General features: G+C 38.0%; 1 protein-coding gene across 1 annotated transcript in view; it reads right to left on the bottom strand.

Annotated features, from left to right (window-relative positions):
• The window catches only part of INSC (INSC spindle orientation adaptor protein), a 136123-nt gene that overhangs the window by 24024 nt on the left and 90583 nt on the right, over window positions 1-21516 (bottom strand). The window contains exon 7 of the mRNA XM_066552524.1: window positions 21249-21374. Within this exon, the coding sequence (XP_066408621.1) occupies window positions 21249-21374 (126 nt within the window). The remainder of the gene's footprint in view (window positions 1-21248; window positions 21375-21516) is intronic.

The following is a 21516-nucleotide window of genomic DNA, read 5'->3' as shown; positions in this document are numbered from 1 at the left end:
AACTGACTCAGTGTTTTACTCATAGTTCTCTTCCCAAGATTTCTGTTGCTTTTAAGAACAGCTCTATGAGGCTCCAGGCATTAATAGGATTGTTTGCAACATTCATTACTTCACAATGACTGTTCAATTTTTTTAATAAATTATTTTAAATAAATTAGCTCCAGAACCAACCTTGGATGTGCCAGATTTTTATTGGCAGAAACTTTTTACAAGCAAGTTATAGAGTTTTATGATACCCATTTATAATGAAAACACTCAGAGTACTTTGTCTATAAAACTTTTAGTGAGCAACTCAATAAGAGTTCATTCATGTTGTAATAACAACAAAGGAAATTTCTACCCTTATTTAAATAAAAAATTCACAAAAATTGAAAAAGGGGTAGTTTTCATCTGGTGAGAAATGATAGAACTTTATTGGCTACAGCAGACCCAAGTTATTTGGTCTTAAGATTCCTCTCTTGACAGTTTGGTAAATCTCCTTGGGTATCCTGCATTGATTTATGTCTATGACTGCAGTGGCAATAAAATAATTTCAGAATTGCTTTAAGCCTAAGAAATTCAAGTTTAAGATCAGCTGTTCCCATACAGTCTTTATGAGAAATCAGAGGTCTACTAGGAGTCATCAGGTAAAATGATCTCAGATGTTTTTCTCTCCATTAGCACCTTCCAGTGCTGCTCTTTGGTCAAATACAGTTGCTACATTGATTCTATATTAGAAGAAATAAGAGCAATCCTAAGATGCTGAGAAAATTGAATATTTTTACAAGGTAAATTTTGATTTTTCTTCTACTCAATATTCTTTGTTGCCTTAACAGGTCTCAACATAAAGAACCCCTATTATGAAGAATAATAAATACATATTTTTAAAGTTAAGCTAGTGTTTGAACTAGGAGGAACAAAACCACAAATTTTGTAACACTTTCAGTAGAGATTGTTCTTCCAACATATGAAAATCCAAGGATAAGTACCATACAGCACTTTGATACAGGGACAGTTACATTCTGCATTCCAAATCATATTTCCAAGTCAGCTTATTTTCATAAGCTGATCTAACATCAGAAAAACGGGTCAGAACTGCCTGAAATTGAATTTACCTAATGAGCAGATGCCAGCTTCAATAGCCCAGAATCTTCTCAGGGTATTTTGGATAGATAAATGTGGGAGTGTTATGTTATGGCAAAGATAAAACCTCCATTTGCCTTATTTTAGCTGCTTATTTTAGATCTGGGAAAACAAATATGTTTTTTAGGAAAATCCCAAACATTGTTCTGATTCTGTCATCCAGTCACTGCCTGTTTTTCTAATATTTTTCCTAATCCATAAACCAGTTTTCTCATTCTTAGAAAAATGCAAGGGATGTTTTGGCAGAAGGAATGTAACAGCTCCAAAATACTAAATATTCATGTTCCCCAACAAGGCTCACTTCTCATAAGCACTAAAAACTCTCATTCCATACTCCAAACCAACTGAATCCCCCAGATCAGTAAAGCTCAAGTCTGGGCTAGAAATTTCACATGACCAAGCTGCATTCTGCCATCTGCCAGTCCATAAAGAACAGAAGAAGAGCCACTGCAGGTCTGCATAGAATGTTATTGACTTTCTCCTGGATCCAAGAGAGCTCCCAGGATTAGGATCTGTTCTGGTTAACAAGGAATCAAAGATAACAGAACTGGACATCTAGAAGTGGTACTAGAAAAGGGTGACAGCTAGGATTCTGAGGTGTACAAACATCATTCTGAAACCAGAGCTACTGAATCCTTCAGGCCAAAGAATATAACTTGAAATCAAAATGTACCAGACTTTTAGAAAGAACTCAAATTTGAGGCATCCAAAAGAAGGAAAATGTTGTTTTGAAGGACAGTGCCTTGCCCAGAATGGAACGGTGGTTTACTGGACTTTCTCCTGAAACTTGCCTTCTGTGCACTCTCCATTCCCAAAAGGGTTAACAAACAAAATCTATATAATTTTCTAGGCAATCTAATCTAGAATAATTCAGACTGTAAATAAAATATTTCAATAGAAGTATTTTTCCAATATTTAATCTCTACAGCTGACAAAGAACAAAAGGAAGAAAGAACTGTGGACATTCTATTTATATTGGCATCACATCTCAGAGTACAAATATGTCCAGCTTCACTGGGCAGCAGGCAGAGTCCTGGTCACATCCTTCTCACCCTTGGGAAAGTGCAACAAGCCAGAACTGCCACTGGAAGAGATGATAGCAGCTGCTAGGGAAAAGCCACAGCAAAGTCTGTGCTACATCTTTCCCACTATTTTTTACCAAAGATTAATTTAGCATATGAATTTAATTATTTTTTTTAATTTACTTTGACTGATGTCAGATGAGGAAAGTAAACCATATAAAACAGGATTCAACATAAACAAATTATACCAAATTCAAAGCCAACAAGGAACCTGGAGGAAAAAAATGATCAGTGCAAATGACTTTTAAAAATATCCCCCATGTTGCTTATAATTAGATTAGTAGCCTCCAAATAAAAAAATCAGGCCAATCTTTCATACATGGTTTTTTTTCCTCTCTACATAAGAGGAAGAGATGTTCTAGTAAAGATTATTAAAAATTGTCTTGAAGTGAGTCTCTTGTGTGCTGAGAACTGCTGGCTCTCTCACGCTCCACAAATAAAGAGCATGCCTCAGGCTTTATTTCACCCAAAATGTGTGAAAAGTGCCTTGCAATTGAGGCATATTAATGATATGACAAACTGAAGGTTTAACATTCTTCAGTGAAATTAGGTGCCATCAATAAAAGTCCTTGCACCTAGACCTAGTTAAGCTGAGAACTGTTCCACATCCCATGTTGTCCCAAAAGTAACTCTAGGTCTTTAAAGGTATGAATACTCTCAGACTGCCTGGGCATTTAGGTGTTCTGTACACAACATCTGCTCTAAAATTCTGTATAAAAACCTAAATAGCAGTTGTTTCACTGAACACAAGGGCTTTTGTTTTCAAAATATTTATAGAATTGCCAGTTTTTGAAGCAACTCTATGCGTGTACATACAACGGGATACATACAAGGGAATACAGTGGGGAGAGCTTGCATAGGTTATTTTTTTTTAATCTTAATTTGCCTAATCTGAATTGCTTGGCAGCCAAATTTGGTGTTTTTTACATTAAGTTTCTGCCATTAAAAACCCATTTCAAATTGCACTGATATTTTAATGTATTAGATGTCATAATGATATTCATATTAGAGAAATTAGGTGATTCACCAGCACCCAAATACTTTGTTGGATAAAATCAGCCACCCTTTCTGCCACATAAGAAGTGGCCTCCTTCATTGGGGTTTTGTCTGTGACTGTGATTTTTACTAACACCCATATCAAATACCAATAACATTTATTTCCATATTGCTTCCCTTCAAAATAACTTCCATATTACCAACAGCAAAGATTCACCACAAACTCTGGAGATTCATTGGCCCCACCACTGAGCAAAGATATTTCTAAAGCAAGGTAGATCCAAACCACCTTTTCAATGATCCTTGCCATGACAGAAAACTGATGTTTCCCACTCCTAATGCACAAAACCTGCAGGATAACTCTGTCATCTCCACTGCCAACCACCATGGACAGGTTGCCCAGAGAGGCTGGCTGGCCTTCTACTGACACTCATGGCTTAGATCCTTAGCTGTTTTAGGGAAGAGCAACTTTAACCAGAAGTAAAATACAGGAATCACTACAAAGATGAACGGCCAAAGTAAATGGAAGTACTCATTCCAAAACCCTAAGGATTTTTAAGGAAAGTGCAAATGTTTTTGTTCAAAATAAGTGGCCACAAACCATTCTTCTTAAAGAAAAAAAGAAAACCACCAGCAGTCTAATCAGTTGGCTTTTAATGAGTTTTAGCTGATCTCTCTTAATTCAATTGTAAATCTTAGAATCTATGTTACTGAAAAGGTCTTTGACTGTTATATCCTTGCCTATCTCTCTCTCTGTGTTATTTTCCCTTTATTTAAACGAAAAAATACTAATCATTGGTATAAACTTACTCTTCTTTTTAGGACTAGAAAGATCAGAAATCAGCACTCATATCTTCTTCAAAAAACAAGAGAGAAAAAGAAGGAAAAAAGCCAGTGTCATCTTGACTTAAAATCACTTCCTTGCCATTACCACTTTCAGCAATTGTCATTCTTTGTCTTTTGGGGTTTTTTTTCTGTAAGAAAAATCAATTGTAACTACATGAGTATGTCTCAATTACCTGTCCCTTTTTTTTGGGCTGGATGTCCTGGTCTGATTAATTGGACTTCTCTGTCCTAATGTCTTCTCCAATGTCCCAGGTTTTAAGTGCCTTACCTTCTTCATACATTTTGTGGCTTCATTTTTACGGGTTAATACAAGACATAAATTCTTCTAGCAGAGAAATGTGCCAAAAATTAGATGCAAGTGTGTTATTTCATGTTTAAAGGAGCTTGAAGGGAAGACCAAAGGAGAGCAGAAAACAGAATTTTTACTCAGATTAACATCAATATCATTAATACACTGGCAAAGCTGGTAAAATAAAGGTGCAGGGTGTGTTTCTCAACCTCATCTGATACAGCCACACAGAAATCCATGGGCTGGAAAATTCAAACACCATCAGTTCCCTGGGGCACAAATCATCAAAAATCCTTTTCTGAGTGAGGAGAAAGGCAATTTGTCATGGCCTTTAAATACGTAAATAAATTTAGCTAACTGGAGCAGGAAGTCAGTCATGTGTCTTCATCCATGAATATTTCCTAGGTGAGATCCTGTTACTTGTAACCCAGTTCTTCCTCCAGGATACAGGATGAGACAGGAGCAATCTTTAGTAACTAAAAGGTGACTTATGCCTTCTATCTACTTTCTTTTCTCAGAACAAATCAGGTATCTCGCTCAAAAATAAATTGCAAGCCTATTCTAACAGCTCTTTTGCCTTCCCTTTAGTTATATTGCTTCCTCAGCCTAGAGAGTCGTAAAACATCATGCTTGGATCAGCCATGAGGTTCACATTACACATCTGGGGGAGATTCTTACTCCTAAGTGACTTCATTTCCCTTTCATACCCTGTGCTATGATAAAAAAATGAAGATAAAAACTTACTCACCTACAGCCACATGGTATGTGGCTATAGGCCATTCAATAATGCTATTTATTATGTTTCAAATGAACGTTCATTTCTCCAGAAATTGAGTGTTTCTCAGACTGAATAATAACCAGACAAACAGAAAGTCCTGGAAGGTGTTTTTCTGCATCCAGCCACTCTTTGCAGATCTAGAATAATTCCAGCAGGGACAAAATGCCAAAGCCTGTGGTGCTTATAACAAAATGCTAAAATAAATGCAAAGGGCAGAGAGTGTTAAAGCAGTTCAGGATGGACATTTTCTAGGAACTCAGATCACCATTCTAATTCATCACATTTTTGTGATCTTATGAGTAAGGCCTATACAGAACAGGAACTGAAATCTGAGCTCAACAGCACCTTGAGTGCAGGAACATTATTCTAACTCACTCCATTCTCTTTAGCACAACATGTCAGTTATTCCCAAATCTCTGCTCATCAGAGCTATTTGCAATACATGATCCCTGAGAAAGCAATAGCCAGAAGATGGCAAGTGCAGATAGGCTCATTCCCCATGGAGCAGCATGTTGAGCACCCATAGCAAATAATACATTCTTTACAGAAATCTGATAGACAATTATTTTGTAGCATAGGTTTTTTTGAGGTTGTTCTGCTTACAGCTTATTACTAGCACCCATTTATTTTAGTGGTGCTGCTGTTAGCATTACCTGAATTTAAAGCTTGAATACTTTTTTCCCTTGATAATTCCTTCCGTACGTGACACTCCTGGCATTCCTCCTGTTCTCAACTCCTCTCTCATGCACCTTACAGCCTTTTCAGATTGAAACTGAGCAAGGACCTATGCTTTCCTTCTGATCCCTCTTTCCCCTCCATGCACACATCGTGCTCCTCACATTCTCTCCAAGTTTTTCAGGCTGATACTCTCCCTATCCAGGCAGTACTCTCAGGGCAGTGGGAATAGAAGGCATTTTTCCCCACTCCCCCAAGGATGCTCTTGCATTAGATGTTGCTTCAAGATTTTTTTTTTTAATTAATGCAGGTAAGGCAGAGGGTCTATCCTGTAGGAAAACAGGCCATTCAGGTTGTTGCGAATAGATAAGAGAACCTTAATTTTTCAGATTAAAAGCCTGTTTGCCATGGCTTACCTTGATTTAGGAGGATGCTTCAGTGGTGCATAGCTTTGGTCCCCATAAACCTGTCTTCCCAAATCCTCTGCTGCCTTCCTAAACACAGGATAGGTTTGGGCAGACCATACCCAGGAGCAGCACAAACTTTGCTGTAATTCCAATCTCCACTGGGTGCCACTATTGCATAGTATAATGTGCATTTACTGCGGGGAGTTAACAGCCTGGCAAAACTGACTTATAACTTGGGCTTCCCTGTCGTGAAGTTTTCAGACCATATGTAGAGAATTATCACTTCGTTTTTATGACCCTAAAACACCACATGATGATCATTTTAGCACAGAAATACGAGGATGATTTAATTCTTCCTAGATCACTACAGCTGAAAAGCTCTAATGCAAAGGTGCTCAGATTCTTTCCTGATTTTGTGCTGGAATAAGCCTTTCTGCTCCATGTGTGGATCTCTTCCTCCATGCTGACTGATAATCAATTTAGCCCTATTTTGCCCTATCTTTTTTAATCTCACTGCAGAGGGCCTGGATTAGATGACCTTTAAAAGTCCTTTCCAGCCCAAATTATTCTATTGCTCTATGTCTCCATCTAAAGTTCTTTGATGACATCTTAATCAGCACAAGGGTAAAATCCTACCACAGACCTACAGACACCTTAAAAACACTCACTCAGTGCTTTTAAACTTTTTGCACATCTCAAGGATGGCAGTAACACTGAAAATACATTATCAGCCCACTTTTAAATTAATAGCAATTAAGTATTAGTTTTATGGAGTGGATTTAATTGCCATTTGATGGTGCATGGATATCCACAACTTGATAGATACCATTCTGGTGATTCAAGCTGTAATCTAAAAAGACTGAAATTTAATCTTATGAATCACTTTTTTAAATCATGGGCAGAAAATTCGATCACCTTTGGTCTATGCCACATTATCCCTGCTCTTGTATTTTGCTTTATTTCCTTTTCCCACGCCTCAAATAAGTAACTAATTAAATAACTAAGCAATATCAACTAATATTATATTAATAAATAAAAATATTTTAATGTATACATAATATTAATATATTCAATAACCTATGTAATTAGATAAATAAATATTACCTAATGGATACTTTGAGAACTTACAGAAAACATGCAAAATTCTTCCAGGCAAAACACTGCTACAAGGAGATTTTCATGCCAGCCTCCTATCCTGGAATGATTTGTTATCCTACTCATTTGGCAGAGCTGACATAACCACAACTGTTGCAAGTTGCTGAAGATGAGGGAAGCAGTGTCTCAGTGTTTATGAAGTCTACTTTTGTAACTTGGTCTTTCCTCCTACTCTTCTCAATACTCATAGACAGTGACACCAAGAAGTACAGAAATGTCTATAGTCACTGGCCTTTGAAAGGATCTCAGCCTTTTCTAGCAGAGATCCAAAATACTTCCTTGAAAATCTGCTCTATTCTGACACAGGCTTTATTGCAAACAGAAGCTCAAGCAACTCTGCCCAATATTGCTTATATTAAAAGAGGTGGGCAAAAAAAGAGCATGTAAGCATTAATCTGGCAGTCTAGAATTTTCTAAGGCCTGAAGATGCAGCAGCAAGAGAGAACAAGACTATCCAATAAAGCAGGGAAATCAACAACAATGAATCTTAATCTGACCCACAGCTGTTCAAATACAGCTAAATCACTGGCACCAGCAGCTACATAGATCTGTGGTGCAGGCCTGGAGGCAACAGGTAAGACCTGTGCCCTGCAGCCTGGACATTCCTGCACTGCTGGAGACTCAGAACTGGCTGTTTGTGGCTAAGGAGAAACACTCATTTGGCAAGGTAAACTAATAAGGTCAAGAAATTCACCCAGGGCAGGAAATAGAAACACCTGCAAAAGAAGATGGAGACAGAGGCAGAATCTGACACTATTAGAGCAGCTCTGCTCTAATGCTCTCTCAGTGCTCCAGCTGCTGTTCATCAGAGATGTCAAACTCTGCAGCAGTGACCATCACCCATGTGGTTGCCTCTGTTATGCCTTTGTAGTAAATCATGTCAGAAACAGCAACAGGACAAAAGAACTGTCTACCTGCTCTTTAAATGGATCTGTGTCTATCAGGCATACCCATGAGGATGTGAAGAAAAGGTCACAGATGGAAAGAAGTTCAGGTTTATAAACCAATTTGTGCTATAAAAATCTGGGAAATCCCTGTGTTTCTATTAACAGCTGAACTAAAAATTTCTGGGTAGGGGAGCCCAACCCCACTTTCAGCAATTTCATACACTTTCAGGAATCTAGGATGTGTATGGCCTTTTCTACCTCACCAACAGTTCAGGAAAGTGCCTGTGCACAGCCACCAGGAATACTTTGCCAAGGGGACTTGTGCTGCCTTCAGAATTCTTCTGGGCAATTGTCAGGGTATCACAAGGCTTTAAGCTGAGTATAGCTTTCCAATTTTATTTAATTTTTTAGGGTTTGATATGTTTCTTTGTTTTAACTTTCATTTCTTTCCCTTATTTTATAAATTGTAGTTAATCAGGGATTCTGACCAGTAAAGCTGAGGATTAATAGACAATAGGGTGACCAGGAAATTATGTCATCACAGGCAGATCTTTCATGGCTCTTGCTGTTCATCTTTATGTGACACAGTACATCTTTATAGTGCACAGGGCTCAGCTTTGTGAGCATCCAGCTCTGCACTGCCTTCAGTCAGACTGAGACTGTCACAAACTCTTTTCAGAAAGGGCTTCTTTGAAAATTCAAGATATATGTAGAAGATGCTTGTCTCCATACAAAATGTAGCTGTATATATAGGTGAGAGGAAAGGATATAAAGTCCTGAGGGACAGAGGGAGCATCTGTGGTTGGTATATTGACCTCTCTGTTGTAAGCAAGAACAGCAGTGTAGGGACTAGTAAACATAATTAGACAGTTCTGCTCTACTGTCAGATACCACTGTAGTAATGACATCACAGAAGTTCATGGCACATTGAATAGAAAAAAAAAATCAACTTCTTCAGTGACAGATATTATAGGTCCCCTATTGAGTGTCAACAAGTCTTCATGGCATGTATGTAAGAGAAAATTTGGCCTCCCTTCAAAATCCAATTTTCTGAAGTGTTCATGCAAGAACTGCCCATTTTTAGCAACCTAGCTAAGCCCATTTTTAAACAAAGACAGAAAAGAAGACATGGGGACTCTGGCAGAGACACACAAGTGTGTCATTATGGAGGCACAACAAAAGCTAGGAACAAACATTGGTTACAGCAGCTGGCTTGGGATTAGACATGGACTGTTTGTTGGATGATGCATTGGCTGGATTGTCACAACCAGAAAGTAGCAATCAACTCCTTGGGGTCCAGATGGAGAGCAGTGATGAGTGGGGTCCCTCAGGAGCCCATATTTGGACCAGTACTGTTTGATATCTTCCTTCAATATTATTTTCTTGAGCTTGAATCTAACAGAAAGTTTCAAATAAAAAGTGGTGACAGTAAAATAATGTTATCTGTCAGCTCTATATGAAGCATAAAGGAAGTGCACACATGTCCAGTGTGACAGGATTGTCAGTATGAGGACATCATGTCAAAAGCCTTACAGAAGTCCAGATAAATGATATCAGTGGATCTTCCCTTGTCCATGAGTGTAGTCTGGTCAGGCAGGACTGGTCCTTGGCTAATTTAAGTCACTTTGAAAACTATCCCACACCTTCTTTGTGAGAACAAAGAAGCAAAGATGAGTTCCTACAAAAACTGGAAAGTCTTCTGCCTTCTTGATTCTACTTGCTGGTCCCATGAGGATTCCTTCTTCATCTCAGCTGAAGATCCTTGTCAGACAAGCATATGAGTATGCCCTGACCCATACAAAACTTTCTGATCCATTCCCAGGGACTGCAAAGGAGCAAACTGAAAGCCCTCATAAAGGAAAAGCTCAAGACAGGACTGCAAGGGAAGGAACAGTCAGTGAAAGAGCTACTGGCTGGGAACTTAATGATAGGCAAGAGAAGAAAGGTACAGGTCAGGTAAATATACAAGCAATGCTGTTAGATGTTTAGCTAACAGGATTATTATCTTTACCAGAAGAGGTTGTTTTTCCAACAGCTCTTTAAGTGTTTTCAAAGATGCTTTATGAAACATGAAAGTTTTAGTGTAAATCAGGCAGTGTGCCAGACCTAAGAGGTTTCCTGCAAAAGAGCCTAAGCAAAAAAATCCAGTGACACACAAACACATCTCTACATCATCTGCCATTAATTATTGTTTACCCTTCCCTTATTTTAAGAAATACATGGAGATTCCTACTTATCATGGGTGAGCTACAGGTAAGTCACATGGTAGCTCTGAGCTCATTACAAGGCTGGAGTAAGAAAAATCTCACACAATTAACTTCCTTTGGTTTGTTAGGGGTACAGGCAAGACACTTCACCTGAGTAATGCCAGCCCTGACCTCAAATGTACATCACAAGGAAAGGATACCAGGTTTCATCTAATTAGGCAGCTGGATTACACTGGGTTTGATTTCCTTTGTTTCTTTTTCACACCTACCTCTGGGAAACAGTCATCTCCACTAAGGACTAGTTTTTGGCTTATGTAGCAGAGTCAGAATATTACCACCAGGAAAATCCTGAGTGAGTTTTTTTGTTTTTATAATGCTGTTTGAAGGGTAAAGTTAAACTGCTAAGCACTCATTTAAACCAAGCAAGCCAACTGGTAGAATGTTTAATAGCAGCCAGAGCTAGAATTGGCCAATGCCGGGGTTGTAAAAGTTTCCTGCATGTATTTTTTTCCTGTTTTCTAAAGAGCTTTCTAACTTTTTTGCAGTGATAGGTACTGAGGACAAAGAAGGAGAAAAGAGGGTTTTACCAAATATTTTGACTGTAATTTTGGCAAACATTGTGTGAAACCAAACAAAAACAACAAGCAACCGTATAAAATTAAAATTTGCAAAATAGAAACTTGTGGATTTCCCTTTTGATAACAATATCCAAATTTTTCACATTTTGGGAGCCCTCCTTGGACCTGATTTGCAAAGGTTCCTTAGTATCTGCAGCTAGAAAAGATTCCCAGTTTATAGCTGGGCTGAATTGTGTCACAGCAAGGACTCTTGGAGCCTCCCTGCCTAAGTGTGAGCCCTGGGAAGTGCTGTGAGGCAGGGCTTGTCAGCACCACTGCACTGGAGGAAGGGCAGTAGCACTCGTGGGAGTACAAGAGTGGCAGAAGTGGTTTTGGAAAAGAGCCAAGTTGTAAGCTGAACACAAGCTGAGGTTCATGTGTTTTGCTAGTTTGAGCTACTACCAAAAAGCAAGCACAAGGAAGTGGTCAAGATGAGAAGGTGATTCAGAATATGGATGCTTTTGTGATGAAAACCAGTTTTCTGTGGTGCTCTCATGTCCTGTAACCCCAATATGTAACCAATGTCTACTTCCAGACCAAGTAAGCCAGTGACTTTGTCTGGCAGCCTCCATCATGTTACCCTCATGTATGACTGAGATCAGCTCCTTTATGAACATACAGAGCTATTTGCTTCTTACTGGAATGACCTAAAGAAAATAAATAAAAATTACCTGGTACCAGGAGAAAAAATTCCTTATTTTTGATAGCTTTGGTCACGCAGTACTTCTGTAAGCATAGTTTAATATTAGTAAAGAATCCCATAGCTGCAGTTAGATGAATGAAGAAAGGATTTTCTCCTTTTGCTTTTTGGTAATGTGCATCTGAGAATTCAGTCCTTCAAAATTAAAACTGTATTAACATTTTTGAAAATCAATGTTATGCAAGCAGGAATAGATACACAAAAAACCATATAGAACACTAGAAAACTCTCGGAGCAAGTTGGTAAAGGTGGGAAAATAAACATGAGAGAAGGATTAGAAGGAAAAATAATGCTGGTAATGAATCCTCAGGCTCCAGAGGCATTTAAATCCCTGATTTGTTACCAGATCTCTGCAGGAAGGTACCTGCTCTCCTTCCTGCAGAGGTCTCAGAAACCAGTGAGGTTTTGGGTAAGCTCAAGGATCAGCCAAACAAGGGAAGTTCTGAGCAATAAACTCTTTGGACTTTTCTATGATCCAGAAAATTCATCCACAGTACTGAGTCACAAAATCTGCAGCAGGATGGATTGGTTATATCAGCACAACTTTATTATTATTAGCAGAGATTTTATAGAGGGGAACTATCTACTCTGAGTTTGTCTCCTTTTACAAGCATTTTCACTCCTATCTCTCCTTTATCATGGTTACAGATAAGCTATTTAGAAAGTGCAACCTAAACACATTCTATACATGTATTTACACCTGGCTACAGATGCAGATATGAGATGCAACAGTTTCCTGGTGAGTGAGGAGAAAAGGTTTATCAAGTTATTCATCTGTTAGGTCCTTCTGTAAGACCATCTCTTTCCAGATTTCTGCCTCTGTCAGGGACAAGGGGAATACTTGAGGTCCAAAATAGCTCTCTGCTTGCACTCTTTTTAAATGCTTCAATTGATTGTCATTAATCTTTGCCTTCAGTTTAGGAGCTGAGTAAGCTGTTTCTTTCATCTTAAAATTAAATTTTCTTGATAGATGATGATGATTATTATTATTAGGTAGGGAAAACCCACCTGTTATTTGATGTGCTGGCTTCTGTTCCTTCGGACATCATTCGTGGATAATTCTCTGCCCTGATCACTGTCATCACTTTAGGTATTACTTTAAATTGTTACAGAAAAATCATCATCTGGTGATTTCCAAATTATTTTTCATTTATAAAATTCTCTTAACATCCTGACTTTTGAAACAAAAATCTGGAGCTATTTGGAGAGCTTGAAATAAAATACTTAGCAAAATATAAAATCAATAGATAGCATAAAATACTAACAGAACTGACTGCAAAAACCATGTGTAAATTATATGGGAGCCAAACAACTGCAGAGCAGTCACCTGGCACCAGTCCAATTTTTCAAAATGAAGTTGGAGGGAATGGCTATCCACAGGCACTGCTCCAAGTTGATCTTGCTCTTTGAAGTGTACACCTCAGTAACCTGGCGTAGTCCAGAGTCTTTCCTTTTCAGCTTTTAAAATCTATTTCAATGAAATTTATCTTTTTAAAACAAGAAGAAAAAAGAGATCTTTAGAGTCTCTCCTGCAGCTCAATTAATATCCCTGAGGTGTATAAAAAGGCAGAGCTGAGGGATAGATTAGAAGAGTGGTTGCTCCTCCTTCAGTAACTGCATCCTGTATGGAAACCAAATGCCAAGTACACCTCATCCTATCAGCTCTCACTTGCTGATGGAGCTCTCACTGCTCTGGAGCCATGAAAAAAGTCTAACAGTGGCAAGATTTACTACCAGAACAGCAGTGATAATACCTGAATGCTGCTGCAATGCCTTCTTCTGATCAGGTCTTGCTGAAACATGGAAAAAACCCAATAAAACAGGGCTGCTTTGACTGCTGTGAAATTTTTGCATGTGGACACATTATCACAGACCCATGCTTAAGCAATATACCACTTTAAGTACAGGACAAACTTCACAAAGCCTAAATCTGTGGGTGATGTGAAAAGACTCACACTACAGGGAAGGGACTTCAAGTATTCATTGTGGGGTTAGAAGATAGCTCACTTTAAATTGACGTACAAATATATTCATAAATTGTTAGCATTAACAATTTGCAGGTAGATTTTTATGTCAACTCACAGATTGCCTGTTGCACTCCATTGAAAAGGCAGACAAAATTTATCAAAAAGATCTTTTACCTATTTAACTCTAAAAACTTTTCCTTTGTGCCACAGCACTGCGTTCAGTAGTCAACAAATTAATATTTACTTAATGAAATTTATTGCCATCAGAAATCTCAGTCATGAACAGACAAACAGATGTGCATGTCTGCTGACATTTTTAGCAGGTAGTGGCTCTCTTGTTTTTTCAATTTCTTTACTCAGATGTTTAAGCCTGAGTGCACATTTATATGTTTGCAGAATCTGGGCAAGGCCAGATATCTAAATGAGGATCTGCTAACAAACAATAGAATCTGTGTCCTCCAAAGCCCAAGGCAGGTATTCACCAACTCCTTAGCCAAGTCTCACACTGTCCTCCTTCATCTGTATTATCAAAATTCTTATCTTATTGCTACACTTGCTGCTCCTTTCTTCCTCTTTTAAAAAACCTATAATATGATTTAAGTGAAGCAAGGTCTGTAAGGAGAGATCATATCTTTTATCAGAGCAACAGATACATATGTCTTTAAAGCATCAGGACTACAACAACACAACCACCATAATTTCATTAGTCATTTTAACAGAATTGAAATCATGTCCATGACCTCAGCCAAAGCAGTTTGTGTATAATTTTTTCCTATGGAGATCTGGCAACTCACCATAATCTTGCACCAAGTTGTCTGTCTTTATTCAATTCTATGTCTCTTAAATGAGGCATTAAAAAAGCTCCTTGCTTTCCTTTTTGCATGATGAAATGGGCACTACCATAAAGTGAACAAATTTTAATCTGCTGTGTAACTGGCAGAAGGTTTTCAACATATCAAATTCTACTTCAGAGACTAGCTCCCGGTTGGTTTTTGGGTTTTTTTCTTTTGATGTTGTTGTTGTGAGGTTTTTGGGGAGAGGGAGGGGAATTTCTTAAACCTCTTTTCACAGTGTTTCTCAGTATTCACAAATATCACTACCATTACTTATTTCACCTTAGAACTGCAGCCTGTTCCACCAAAGATGGTCAGATTCTGCAGTGACCTAGGAAGTCTTGCTGTTCTTGCCTGGGAAGGTGCTGAAAGAGGCTACACTTACTAATTTCATGCACACAGATGTGTACTCAGAGGTAAAACTTGAATACACACAAAGCCAGTACTTGAGGGAGAGCAGCTCCTGCGCTCTCAGTTATGATTTAGTGAATCTTGCAGGGGCTTTGACAGAAATGTAATTTGCCAAATACTGCACATTTTTCACTGCCAATTAATTAAACAGCCTTAGTCAGAAGAAGTGTCCAGTAAATTAAAGAGCTGCAAGCGTAGAACTTTGCATTATCTAATTGTACCACAAACTCAGCTACTGAAACAGATATGCCTGGTTTCTAAAAGGCTATGTGAAAAGCAGCTTCAAGATGTTGTCCCTCCTGCTATTCCTTAAGTATGACTTATATTTCTTTCTCATTGCTCTTCATTCTCATGTGACTTTCACACTTACCCACTGAGAGCAGTGAAACAATTCCCAGGTCCAGCTATCAATGCCATCAACTTTCAGTGTGCTGTGCTCTGTCAAAAGTTGCCAGAATTAGTCTTTAAAGTGTTATCCTTCTCTCTCAAAATTCAGAAACCTCTTTATCCATCCCTGCTCACTGTTTGTAACTTCACAAGTATGATTTCAAGGCCTGGCTAGAAACAGCCATGGAAGATGAGCCAAAAGAGTGTTCCAGGACAAAAAGAAGTGAATTATGCAGACCAGAAGAGTTGATTCTCCAGCCAAAGGGCTGTAAAAGCAATGCATCATTTGAGCCCTATCCACCTAAATCATTTCACGTGTTTTCAGCACACAAGCCAGTGCTCTGGTTTTGAGCATGCAGAAAGTAAGTTTCCAGGCTCTTCCAAACCATGAAGCTTCACAAGTTTCTCCTGTAAACAAGCACTGCTTTAGGAAACATAAAAGAAAGGTATTCCTCTTTATAAAACAGTATTAAGAATGTGTTTGCCAACATGAGCTGTGAAAAATTCAGAAAGGGTTGTAACACTGCAATGTACCTGTTTTTGTGGGAAAGAGACAAGAGAAGGGCTCCTTGACAACTTGACACCTTCCAATGGCTTCTAAAAATCCTGTATTTTGTTGTTATTACCCAGCTTTATCTTGTCTCCCTCAGGAAACAGAAAAATATGAAATTTGACTCTCCATGTATTAAAACTAAACTTCGAAAACTATGGCCATTATGATTTTTTTTTAATCTTAATCACCTGAGTTCTTGAACTCAACTAATTTTAGAATGAAATAACCATGCAATTTTTATCATCTTGAGACCATCAAATCCTTGTTCTGAAACTACTAAAATAGGCCATGAAAATTTTTTGTCTAAGAGACAAACACTAACACAAAGCTCTTCTCTGAGGAGTTATAAGGGCTAAAAGGCTGAGGCAGAGATATGAATTTCTGAAAATTTCTCATTGTTGGAAGTCCTGTAAATAGGCCACCATTTGCCACAATAAAAATCAAAATTTCCCCATTTCTCAGAAAACTTGCACTTCTTAAAAGAAGCAAACAATCTGCAGAAATGCTTTCAAATGTAGCAACCCAAGGGTTTCCCCTACCTAAACTGGCAATCTCACATACCTTTTCTAGAAGAGAAATAATATTTCTCCTAATTAAGAGAATTAATGTTAATAATAAAATATTAATAATATCCCTGGTCATTCTGCAATTGGAATAATTAAATATGAAGGCAGCTAAACAGTTCGTTCAGATCAGGAAAATTTTCTATCTCTTGCACTGTTCAAAGTTACTTCCACTGTATACCAGGTACTATGAAAATTAAAACATTCACAATTCTGGAGCATTTCCATGCTGTGACAATGAAACCCATGGGCCACCAGCTAACTTTTACACTCAGCCTTTGAATTAATGACTTTACTTTTACACCATCCAAGCTCTCATAATCAAAGCCCCCTCCAAAATTCACAGAATAGTTTGGGTTGGAAGTGACCTGAAAGACCATCTACTTCCAACCCCCCTGACATAGGCAGGAACATATTCCATTAGACCAGGCTGCTCAAAGCCTCATCCAACCTGGCCTTGAACATTTCCAGGGATGGGACATCCTCAGCTTCTCTAGGAAATCTCTTCTGCTGCTCTACCACTCTCACAGTGAGGAATTTCTTCCTAATACAGAGTTCTCATTTCTGTCTCCCCCTGGTCACACAGACTTTGGTGGCTTTAGTATCTGAGACTTCACCTCAGACAAAGTTACTCCATGATTTTAACTGAGGTTAATGTCTGAAACTGAAAGTTCAAAGTGGTTAGAGCTGAATTAAGCAATCAACATATATGCACCCAAAAACTACGAATAAGTTGTAGTAGGAGGTTCTGTAATATACATTTAACTTCATTCCCCAGAAAAACTTGTTTTTTCAGCAGTATTATGGACAGACTGCATTACCATCATGCAGAAATTATTACTGTGTATAAGAATATGGTTATTCTGAGGCTCAGACTGGGTTCACAGTGACTAATAAATTTTTAGGTCACTCATGTTTTAGAAGTCTTCGTAAAATTCATATATTTTCCCAGCCACAAATAATGTACACTTCATACTTTCTTTACTCTTCCTCTTCTGGAGGCAATTTGATTTAGTGTGCTTTAAATGAAGAATTCAAAGTAATTTGTAATCTATTCCTAGGCAATTTTGATTAAAGCACAATGATAAAAGCTGTGTCACTTATTAAAAAGGTTTTACTAATGAAAGTAACAGCTGTTGTCACCAGTGTCTCTGGATTATCTCCTCCTAATGAGCTGATTCCAGGTGTCTTGCTTTCTGGAGTAGTTTAAATAATCTAAGTAACCATACTTAGCACACTGTTAAAATTTAGGCAGCTGGCTGTTTGTAAAATCTTCCTGATTTTGTGGCAGTTAACCCTTGATCCAGGTCCCAGCTAAGCAGCATTTTTTTAATGTGATAACATTTCACATGCACAGTAAAAAAATGCAGTACATTGCACCGTTTGCTATTTATTTCTGAACCAGCTCTGCATTTCTTTTACTGCAGCAGGAAGTTTATTGCCACAGAAGCCTCAGTGAAAAACCACACAACTGGGCTTCAAGGAGGGCAAAAATTGGAAAGCCATGCCTTTTAGTACCACCACCACCAACTTTTGTACAGACAGGCCTGAAGCAAGGAAACTGCCACAGATTTTAGACTTTAATGAGGATGCAAGTCACCAAATGTGTGGGAGAACCTTTGCTCAGACAGCTCTGCAAAACAAGGACCTAATGTATGCTCACAGGGGTAAGGCCTGAAGAATTGCTTTAGAAAAAAAAAATCTATTTAAACACAAATCCCATTTCCAGGCAAGGTTGTTCCATGTTGAAAACCAGATCTGTTAGATTTTGTGTGTGTCTTCATAACAAAAGCATTAATTGAAGTACAGTTACTCCTAATGCAATTTGCAGGATAAATGTCACCAAGATCAAAATTTTTACTTTTTCTGAACCTTAAGTGTCACTAAATACACACAAATGTCAATCCCAACTCTGTGTCTCCAACTGTCTTTGCTATATTGAGGTGAATTAAGTTTGCAAAACACATTCATGAAGGCTCAGATATTCTTTTCTCCAGAACCCGTAACGAATCTAGAGAACCAATCTCCTGCTACGTCACTGCATTTCTGTCCTAAACCTCAGAGCAGGACACAGCATCAGGTCTGTCTGCATGTGCAGCACTAACATTGTTCTTCAGTTTCAGTCATGCTCAGCTCTCACAAATTCCTTTCAGTTCAAGGTTTAGGGATTTTATCTATTTTTTCCTGTTCCCTACTACCTGTATTACTTATTGTGTCTGTATAAACTCTGGAATGCCCAGATAAAGAAAAATCACCTTTTCTGGTGCTGTGAGCTTTCCCCTAAAAATGCTTGAGTGCCAGAAGACACAGATGACAAAGTTCTCTTGGGTACAGGGACAAACAGCTATAGGAATAATATGTTTGGGTTGCTTTTCCAGAGTCTCACCACTCCACTCTAAAGTAGGAAGCTCTGACCAAATAATGATCTCAAATCTGCTGTGGTCACACTGGATTACAAAATTAAAGTGTATCAAACAACCAGACACCCATAAGCAGCTTGAAGCACCTTGAAGCACAAAAATTACCACTTGTTGAGCACAGCTTACAGAGAACATTTATTTATGCAGTCCTCAGGCACACAATGAGACTATTTCTTCACCATTTTTCTACTTTAACTGTCTAATTTGTCACTCTTGAGTTCCTGGAGCTCTGCACTTCAATGTACAGCAAAGAGTACTAGTATATTATCAAAATTCAGTAGAGAATTTGCAAGTGAAATAATTGCTCCAAAATCCCATTTTAACCAAATGATTTTACATCACTGTACACAGACCCAACTAGATTCACCTAAAAGAGGAAAAGCTAATCATTGCAACTACCTTATCACTGCAATTATAGCAAAGATCAGCTTGTTTATCAAGATGATAAAAAAGGTGATAATGGCTTTTTCCAGTGTGATATATTCATAGATGTGTCACTGGAAAGAACGTTTTTTTTAAATTGAAAGAAATACTTTTTTATTAAAATAGGCAATTTTCTACATCTTTAGAAATGAGCACTGAATTGGCAAGATCAAATAGCATTGGATAAATAAATAATATTCCTGACGTCTTTAGTAATCAAGCACTGCAATTACTGCAGAAAGAGTACCACCCCCTTTCAGTTCACCTTTCAGATAAGTGTTTCATAAGAAATTACAGCAATTGCTGCTTTCTTTTAAATGGTCTTTTAAACACTGCAATGGCTGTACAATCTAATTTTAAAATTACAGGAGGGAAGGCTTGCATAGTTTTTGTTTTGTTTTTTAATCTTGATTTGCCTAATCTGAATTGCTCAGTAGCCAAGTTTGGGTTTTTTTTAAGCGAGGTTTCTGTCATTAAAAACCCAGTTCAAATTGCACTGATACTTTAATGCACTAGGTGGCATAATGATATTCATACTAGAGAAATTAAATGATTCACCAGCACCCAGATACTTCATTGGATAAAAGATGCCACCTTTTCTGGCACATAAGAAGTCCTGTGATAACTTCTGTAATTATAGGATTGTAAATACTTTTAACTCTCTTTTTTGTTCTTCAGAAGAGTACTTCAAAATTTGAATGAAAAAAGCTATTCACATTTAAAGATGATGATTTAATTGAAAGCCCTTGAAGGTGGAGATTTCAGTTAAAAATCCTTTAAACTCTGCTCCAATCCTGATTTTGATGGAGTTTACCCTGAACACTTTTACTTGTGGCCAACTTTAAAGCAGATCAAAGAAACATGAGCTTGAGAGTGTTCACTATTTCTGGGACACTGTTCCATCAGCTTTGATATGGGCCATGTCAAACACGTGCTGATGCTGCCAGGAATTGGACCTGGTGACTTGAATCAATCTTTTCCACTTCTACCTCTATTAACTCAACCATTATAATCGACATAATGAAAGACACTTTTAGACTGATTCTGGTGTTAGTCTGAACCAGCATGATGTCAAAAAAAAATTAAGTCATCTTCATTTACTGTAAACTCAGAGACTTGCTTTTTGCTGCAGGTGTTCTGTCACAGTTTACTTGAATTCAGGGAAGTAAATTACAAGATATGTCAGAGTAAAGGGGCAGTGAAATCATTTATCATTAACTTCAAGAGGCCATTATTCAGCTGAGGAAGATGACTCTTTTATGAAATACAAAAGATGAGATCATGATTTAGTGACCAGAAGTGTTCATTTTCCAAAACATAGCAGTACATAGAGAATGCGAGAAAGGAAAGGAGCCTAAGTTGATATAATTTTCTCTGGATAATGTTTTGATGTTGGCCATTGCAGTTAAAAGTGGCTTTTATGAAAGCTGCTGCTGATTAGCAGACACACTTTTTGATTGACTAATGACTGTATCTGTCCCACTTCTTTCTGTGCAACTACAACTCTCACGAGCTGCAGCACTGCCACAAGCAGGAGCCCTATCAGACCATCAGGAAAGGATTTAAAGAGGTATAAAGCTTTCTGTATTTTAAGGATGGTTTGAAATAGTGGAGTTTCTAAACACTTTAGAAACTCCAGAAAACATAATTTCCCTTGTTTCTGTTCTCCTTTTTTGATGTAGTTGCTAACATGTTTACCTGTTTTACAAAATTATCCCCACTTATAAAGTCAATTTGTGCAAAGATTATACGATAATGCTATTGCCAAGATTAATTTTTTGAAGACTGAAGATGTGTTCAGCACAGAAAAGGTGAGCATAGTATGGAACACCAGTATCAAACACCACCAAATTATCAATTTCTGGAAGAGATTAAAGACAGGGCTTCTCTATTTTATGACACAGTCAGTAAGGAACCCTGAAGTGCCCACCTTTTCCAGCTGGTGCATCCCTTCCTCTACACAGCAAATTGACGCCAGTGTTCTCAGGGTCTGGGGATAAAGGCACCTGAAACAATCCTGGCGACAGATCTTGAAGAGAGCAACAACACCTCCTTCCTGCAGGGGAAAAACAGCCATCAGGACAGTAGGACTAGAGGTTTCCCTAGTACTTAATCAAGGTTGGGATGGGGAGGGTGTTAAGCTCACACAGAGAACTCAAGTGGATTAATGCTTGTACACTAAGTGATGAAAAAGTAAT

Source organism: Molothrus aeneus, chromosome 6 (genome assembly GCF_037042795.1).
Source record: "Molothrus aeneus isolate 106 chromosome 6, BPBGC_Maene_1.0, whole genome shotgun sequence".
Classification (NCBI taxonomy): domain Eukaryota; kingdom Metazoa; phylum Chordata; class Aves; order Passeriformes; family Icteridae; genus Molothrus; species Molothrus aeneus.
The sequence above is the reverse complement of the archived record's forward strand: the minus strand, read 5'-3'. Positions and strand labels throughout refer to the sequence as shown.